This window comes from Equus quagga, chromosome 3 (assembly GCF_021613505.1).
Source record: "Equus quagga isolate Etosha38 chromosome 3, UCLA_HA_Equagga_1.0, whole genome shotgun sequence".
Classification (NCBI taxonomy): Eukaryota; Metazoa; Chordata; class Mammalia; order Perissodactyla; family Equidae; genus Equus; species Equus quagga.
The window spans coordinates 135,998,197-136,006,046 of record NC_060269.1 but is presented as its reverse complement, the minus strand read 5'-3'; the positions used below and the strand labels follow the sequence as shown (position 1 = coordinate 136,006,046).

The window sequence follows — 7,850 nt, the reverse complement described above, 5'->3', positions numbered from 1 at the left end:
GCTGGGCAGAGGGGCTGGAGCCTCTGAGTTCCCAGAAGTCTCCATCTTATCTTCCAGGATGGCTGCCCCTGGACAAAGATCTTTCGTTTGAGTTCTTCCCACCAAGCAGTGGTTCCCAAACCTGGCTGCCCCCTAGAATGACCAGCTTTTTATAAAGACGATTCTAGGAAGCCCTGCTGGCAATTGAGTCGCTTGGCCTGGAACGGAGCCCAGAAGTCTAGATCTTGAACAAGCTTTCTTGCTGCCAGGACAGGAAAGTGTTTGGGATCTCAAGGGACCCTGTCCATCCCTCCCCAGCTGCTCTCTCCACTCTGCACTGGGTGAATCTCTTAACACTGCTGCTCCCTCCCCAGAGTATGGTCCCCCCAGAGGGCAGGGACTCAGGCGGCTTTGGGTACCAGGGACACAGCACAGTGCCTGGCGTGGAATGAGAAGGCACTAAACATTTGTGGAAGGAAGGCTGGACAGACAGGCAGGCAAGCTGCCTTTTCCCATGTGGGCTTTTCTGGGAAAGAAAAGTTTCTATTTCTGGAAGGAGCTGCTGTGACTGAGACAAGATCATTGCAGCAAAGGAAGAAAGGCCAGTGGGGGAGGGAAAGGCTCATGATCCCCCAGACCACATTTTCTTTTAAAAGACCCCTCCATAACTTTAATAACAAAGTCACAACAACGGGACTGAAGTGTGACTATTTGCCCGGGTTAGCATCATATCCCCATTTTACAGATGATGAAAGGGAGGTCCAGGGAGCTGGCCTGGGAGCACAGCATTAGGAAATGACCCAGCTGAGACTCTGCAGCCAGAGTGTGTAACCGCCACCCGACCTGCCCCTCACCTCTCACAGGTGTGGCAGCCTAGTTCTGGAGAAAACATCCTGCCTATTTGAGAAGTACCCATTTCTATCTTAGAAGCATCCAGCAAAAATAAGTCAATAGCTGAGGAAATCAGGGGAGAGCAAAAGGCCCCTCAAGAAAGAGAGCATTGTACACCTCTCCAAACAGGCTATTTCCTGTCTAATTTTTATTCCCCTGCTGTGTGCTGAAGGTCACTGGTTACGTCTGCACAAACCAGCGAAGTCACGATAAAGGAACACTTGGCCAGGAAAATGGACCAGAGTGGAGAGGAGGAGGGGACAGAGGAGGAGGAGGTGAGGCAATTCAACAAGGGACGGTCCGGCCTGCTTTCCCTCCCTAAACCGGCCCAATGACCTTCCTCGCTCACAGTGACCACTCCTCTGGGCTGGCTTCCTGCAGGCCCACAAACAGCCCAGTCTCAGGAGCCAGCCTGCGTTCCTGCCTCCAGCTTGGGCGCTGCTCGCACTTCCCAGGAAGGAAAGCTCTCTTGAAAGGGCTGGAAAGGTGGGTGCCACGTTGAGGATCCTTTCATTCTTCTCAGAGTGTGCTTATTAAGAGTTTGCAGCCGGGGTGGGGCATCAGGCCTCTTTCTGAAAAAGTACTTGATCATCATCTGGAGAGAGAAACATACTTAATGACAGAGCCTGGCTGCTCCCAAGGGGATGACTGGTGCGGTGGGGAGAGGGATGAGGGAGGCGACAGGATGGGGAGAAAGTAATTATTCTCCTTCGGATCTGCAAAGGCCAGTCCAAGAGGGCTTTAGAAAAGACATCTGGAGTGAGGAAGGCTGCCTTTCTGGATGTTGCATGGCTTGGGTGTCAGGAGTGACTAAAGAAAAGCCACCTGCTTAAGGGGGGAACTGGTGGCTCAGGCTCACAGCCAGCACTCCTCCCACAAATTAGGACACACCAAAGGTGTCAGGAGGGCTGTGGTCTTCCCAGATCCAGACCCAGGAAGGAGGCACGGGCTCAGAGGCTTCCTCTGTCCCCTTTCTCTGCTAATCTTTTTTCCCCACACAGACAAGCACAAAGCAGGCCCTCAAAACACCTCTTGGTCATTCACAGCTCAAACTGAGGGGGAGACTGTGCAAGAAGGATGAGCTGCACGCAGGCTGTCCTCACAGCCGTGGCTAGAAGTCAAAGGTTTAAAGAACAAGGAGTCAGGGCTTACCTGGTGTTGACAAAGAATTTTCTTTCTGTTAAGAGAAAAACATCTCCTTAAAATGTTACTTATTACCCAAGCATTCTTGAAAAAGAAAGCTTTCTCGACACGCCCCAAAAAATCTGTTTTTTCTCTGTGTTTAAGGAAAATCTTTCCAATCACACAGAGCCCTCCTGAGGGGCAGGACTGCTCCGAGGGGGCAGGTCCCTGGTGATGGAGAGCTTGAGACCAAGGCCTGGCAAGGATGGCCCCCGACTCCTGCACCCACTCCCTGGGGGGTTAGCATAGTTAACCCCACACCAGGCCATGTCAGAGGTGGTCTCCTTGGCATCACTTTCTGGGCTTCTCTTTCTACCTTTCTGCCACGCCTACTTGGAGGTTTTCCTGGGCACCCCCTCCTCCCACGGCTTCAACAGCATCTCTCAGCTGATGGGCCTATTTTTGCAGCTTCTCTCTCATTGCTAAGAGCTGCTGTTTACTTTCTCCATATCTGGCTCTGTGCTAAGCGCCTTGGATGAGAGCTGTTCAGTGTGGTGTCTAAACCTCGGGCTTGGAGCAGACCACACACTTTCAGATCTTTCCCTCAGCTACTCAACCGAATGCATAACCTTGGACAAGATGCTTGCGTCTCTGTGCCTCAGTTTCCCACACTTCAGAATGGAGGTAACAATAACACGGACTCCACAGGGTTCTCGTGAGGCTCACACAAATTAAGACATCCCATGTGCTTTTAACAGTGCCTGGCATGTGTGTCAAGGTGTTAGCAATTCTAATTGCGTCTTTTAAGCCTCACAGCACCTCCAAGGTAAATATTATTATCCCTGTTTGCAGAGAGGAAAACTGAGGCTGAGAGAGGAGGTGGAGCCTGACGAGAGTTTGCAGTCCAGCATTTTCTCTGCTACCCTGCAATAAAGATAATAGTAACAGCTAACCGTTAGAGAGTAACTGTCAGAGTCAGGCTTCAGATCCAGGTGGCAAATTTCAGAATCCACTCTTTTAATCACCATACTAGACTGCCTTTCTGTAATGGTTATGGAAAGAATAAATATTCAACCCCAGAGTTTACTGCTAAAATGGCACCTAGGTTGGGGTTGGAGAATGTCTTTGAAAGTGCAGTTGACTCAAACCAGTTCTTTGGAGGCAGCACTGATCCCCACGGGCAGACTTAAAAATGTGCAAATAGCCTGGCACATAATACTCATTTAATCCTCACCGTGATCTCGGTGGTATTACCGGCCTTATTTTACAGGTAGCTGCGAGAGAGTCAGCAACTCCCCCATGATGTTGCAGTTAGTATATGTTGGAATTAAAATTTGAATCTGTGTCTGACTCGAAAATCCCTGGCTGGGTCCCAGAATCTTGATGGAGCTTAAAAAAAAACAAAGCAAAACAAAAACAATTCATGCTCACTAACTCAGAATCTCTTGGGGTGGGGCCTGGGCATCTGATTTTTAAGAACCAGAATCTGACGTGTAGCCAACCCTGAGCACCCTTCGCAGCTACAATGCCTCTTCCAAGTGCCGGGCCAGCATTTCCAGCCGCCGGCCAAACATCCCACCTGGGCGCTCAGCAGCATCTCACCCTCTCTCCCTTCTTCTCGGGGTCTGGAACCGCCATCCATCCACCCGCCTCCCCTGCTGGGAACTGGGTCATCCTCAACTGCTCCCTCTCCTTCCCCGTGGCTAGTGCTACCCAAGACATCGCCAGAGCCCATGCCCTCTTCTGTCTTTGCCGCCTCCACTTTGGTAAAATCTTCTCATTTCTGGTCTGGGTTACGGCAGCCGCCTCCTAACTCATCTCCCTGTCTCGATCTCTCCTCCGCGTCTCCATCTGTCTCCAGGTTATTCCCATTCCTTGTCCCTTGTCCTCTCCAACCCTGAAGTCCAGCCCACATCCTTTCTCCTGCCAGACTTAACGAACTAAAAACTATCTCACCACCTACTTTTCTGCTTAAAAACTTCCACCAGCACGAGCCCCCCCCCGGGGGGCTAGTATCCACATTTCTTAGCATAGCAAACCCAGCCCCCAGTCCCCGGCTCAAAGTTCCCATGTTCCAGCCACATGGAATTTCCCCACATCCCCCAAACGAACTGTTCTTTCACAGCCTGTGAACATGTCACGTTGTGCTTCCCGACTGAAGTGGGCTTCTGACCTGGCTTGGCTGAAAAACTCCTACTTGTCCAGTGGGACCCAGCTCAAAAGTCACCTCCCCTGGGAAGCCTTCCTGGAGTCTCCCAGGGAGATGGCACTGCTTCCTCTGTCCTTCCCCAGCACAAGGCTGCATTTTCAATCACAGGGTGGCATTGGAATTTGATGACAAGCCTGTCCCTGAGTGAACTCCTCATTCAGCAATCACATATTAAATGTCTCCTCCTGCCAGGTGTGGGCCCAGGTGCTGGGGATACTGACGAATAAAACTGAGTTTCCGTCTTCAAGTCTACTGAGCGTGGCAGAGAAGAGGGGACAGGGCATTTCAGAGAGAGGGCAGAGCACGTGCAAAGAACAAGAAGGCAGGGGCAGCAAGTCATACATATGTAGGTGAGGGAAGATGCTTAAAGAGAGTGGCAGGAGACGAGGCAGGGAGATGAGTGAGGAAAGCTTGGGAGGGCTATGAGATCCCCCTCTCATGCGCCGTGAGACATCCCCCCAATTGCCCCGAGATTCCCTCCACGCGATGGAGATAGGACTTGAGAGGACCATGATGAGATTTGTGGCTCAAAAAGATCCTGTGAGTTTCTGGAGGTTGTGTCTCAACCACCTTTACAACCACAGCATGTAACAGTTCCTGGAACACAGTAGGCCCTGGGGAAACGTGGCTCAAAAGAACAAACGCACGCTGGCCAAGGAAGGCCCCTTGTGGGGAGGGGTTGGATCTGACGCGCTGGGGTCCCTGAGATTCGATGTTTCCAGTGACTAAGCCTCGCTCCGCCCCCACCCCCCGGGGGTGCCCGCAGGTGCCTGACTCCCGCCATGTTGGCGCTGCTGTGTGCCTTCCTGCTCCTGGCGGCCGGCGCCTCGGACCCTTGGGCGGAGCCCAGCTCCAATACGACGGAGCAGATCCGCGACATGCACGCCAAAGTGACGGAGATCTGGCAGGAGCTGCTGCAGCGGCGGCAGGGGGGCAGCGGCCGGGATGCTGCGCTCCACGCTGCCTGCCACGTGCAGCCGTCGGCCACGCTGGACGCCGCGCAGCCCCGAGTGACCGGCCTCGTGGTCTTCCGGCAGCTCGTGCCCGGCGCCAAGCTGGAGGCCTTCTTTGACCTGGAGGGCTTCCCGGCCGAGGCCAATGGCTCCAGCCGCGCCATCCACGTGCACCAGTTCGGGGACCTGAGCCAGGGCTGCGACTCCACCGGGGCGCACTACAACCCGCTGGCCGTGCCGCACCCGCTGCACCCGGGCGACTTCGGCAACTTCGCCGTGCGCGACGGCCGCCTCTGGAAGTACCGCGGCAACCTCGCCGCCTCGCTCAGCGGCCCGCACTCGATCGTGGGCCGCGCCGTGGTGGTCCACGCGGGCGAGGACGACCTGGGCCGCGGCGGCAACCAGGCCAGCGTGGAGAACGGCAACGCGGGCCGCCGGCTCGCTTGCTGCGTGGTGGGCGTGTGCGGGCCCGCGCCCTGGGCGCGCCAGGCGCAGCAGCACGCCGAGCGCAAGAAGCGGAGGCGCGAGAGCGACTGCAAGGCCGTTTGAGCGCGTCCCCCGCCCCGCGGCGGGCGCCCGAGACCCCCTCCACTCTCTGACCCCCCCCCCCCCATGAGCCTTGAGACCCCTCTGTGCGTCCCGAGACCCTCTCCACGCCCCGACACCGATCCATGCGCCTCAGACCCCCTCCACGCCCTGACACCCATCCATGCACCTCAAACCCTCTCCACCCCCTGACAGCCCTCCGTGCGCTTCAGCCCTCCTTGCACCACAGACTCCCTCCATACCCTCACACCCCTCCATGTGTCCTGAGGCCCCATCCATGCTCCCCGAGACTCTCCCCACTTGAGTGTCTCCCTCTGCTCCTAGGCACACCTTCCAACCTGAGGTCCCCCCTCTGCCATGGCTGAGGGCTCCCTGAAAATCCCTCCATCATGAGATCTCCAACCATGTATGCTCCACCCCTCTGTATCCTGAGGGCAGCCTCTGCCTTCTTAGCCCTCCACCCCGAGTTCTGAGGACCCCCAGAGATACTGAAATGCCCCCATCTACCCTGAGGGCTTCCCAGACTCCCCGAGATCCTTTTCCATCCTGACAGCCCCACTCCCACCCCATGAGCCCTGAGATCCCTCTATGCCCTAAGGACCCAACTCCCCCGACCCCTTACGCTCCTCCTAGGTTCTGAGACCCCTCCTGAGGTTGCCTTGCATCCCCCCTCAGTCCCCAACCATCACCTCCACACTCCACCATCATGTGCAGCCTGCAGTTGGGCGCCCCTGCCTGGCATCTTCAGCGGTTTCCCGGCCACTGTCGCCCTGCAGAGAGCTGTTCCTTTGGGGGCTGTATGACAATCTTCATGTTGCTCATTAAAAACTCAGCAATTCAGTACTGCATCAGAGCCTTGGTTAGTTTTTTGTTTGTCTGAGCTTCTCTCCCTGCCTCAGCTATTTTTTGGAAATGGCAAAGATATTTCCCAAATCCCGGCAGGACTTCTCTCCCGACTCTGCTGGCCACAATGTTCAGTCACTGGCTGTGGTGCCCTTGGGTGTGGCTCCTCAAATGGAGGGCACCAGGGTCACTCAAGGAAGTGAGAAAAACAAAAACACAGCCTCCTGGGCTGCATCCCAGAGCTGGGATGTGGGAGGAGTCTGTTTGCAACAAGTTTCCCTGGTGACTCCGGTGCTGGAACCACGGGCCTGGCCTGAGGTGAGCACCCACTCACTCGGCCCTGTGGCTGCTCACATCTGCCCCTGTGTGCAGCCTGAGGTCCATTTCCCAGAGGGCACAGACAGGGCCAGAGAAGCAGTGTCACCGGGCGCATTGCAGGGAGGTCAGTGTTGGTATCTGAAGTTGTCAGCCTTCTCCACAAGCAGGATGATGCTCTTCTTGACCTCTTGACACAAAGGCAGCTGGAAGCAGTGGTGTCCCAAGGCAGGCTGATTTTGATTAAGGCTTGTGGAGGGCTCAGCCTCTCCTTCTGAAAATGGTATCTAGACACAGACTAGATCAGTCTTGCGTATTCACCTTCAGTGACTGAATGACAGTACTCATGACAACTTTCTACCCTCCTAGGGTAGACCCGCTTCCCAGCTGCAGCTTTTCCACTCTGGTTACTCAGAGGTGCCCTCCATTTCTCCCAGACTCTGATGGCAGTGAGTCTAATTGAAGCTTAATCAGAAGCCCATCCCCGGTGGTTATTTTACCTCTTAGTAGGACTAACTCATTATTTAAAATCTTTCCTTGAACCCAAGTGACAGCTGGAGAGGAAGGCCTTTGCCTGGTGACTTTGCTCCACCAACTGGTTCTCTGGTTTGAAATATTAACTTGAACTGTACAGGTCAGCACTGAAAGGGAATTAGCAAACTGAGTTGTCAAATATCCTGATCTCAAATACATGTGTCTGCCTGGCCCCACAATTAAAACTTGTGAAAACGAGGCAGCAGTTACATAGGAACACACGATAGAGAGGAATAAAATGCCAAACACCCCATCTCCAACTCTGCTGCCTGAATTATCGGTTAATTCTGGATCATCAAGGCAGGTTTGGACTTATTTTGCAGGAGGCTGGTGCTTGTCATCACCGACCTTCCCTCTTAGTCCCTCCAGGCTGCTATCATCGAAGATCGCAGACTGGGGAGCTTAGAAACAACAGCGATTTATTTCCCACAGTTCTGGAGCCTGGAAGTACAAGATCA

The 7,850-nt window shown here is 54.5% G+C and overlaps 1 protein-coding gene across 1 annotated transcript; it reads left to right on the top strand.

Annotated features, from left to right (window-relative positions):
• Window positions 1-981: 981 nt before the first annotated feature.
• Window positions 982-6,548, top strand: SOD3 (superoxide dismutase 3). Its single transcript, XM_046655553.1, has 2 exons — window positions 982-1,356; window positions 4,968-6,548. The coding sequence occupies exons 1-2, from the start codon at window positions 1,202-1,204 to the stop codon at window positions 5,701-5,703; spliced, it is 891 nt and encodes a 296-aa protein (XP_046511509.1). The 5' UTR covers window positions 982-1,201; the 3' UTR covers window positions 5,704-6,548.
• The last annotated feature ends 1,302 nt before the right edge of the window (window positions 6,549-7,850 follow it).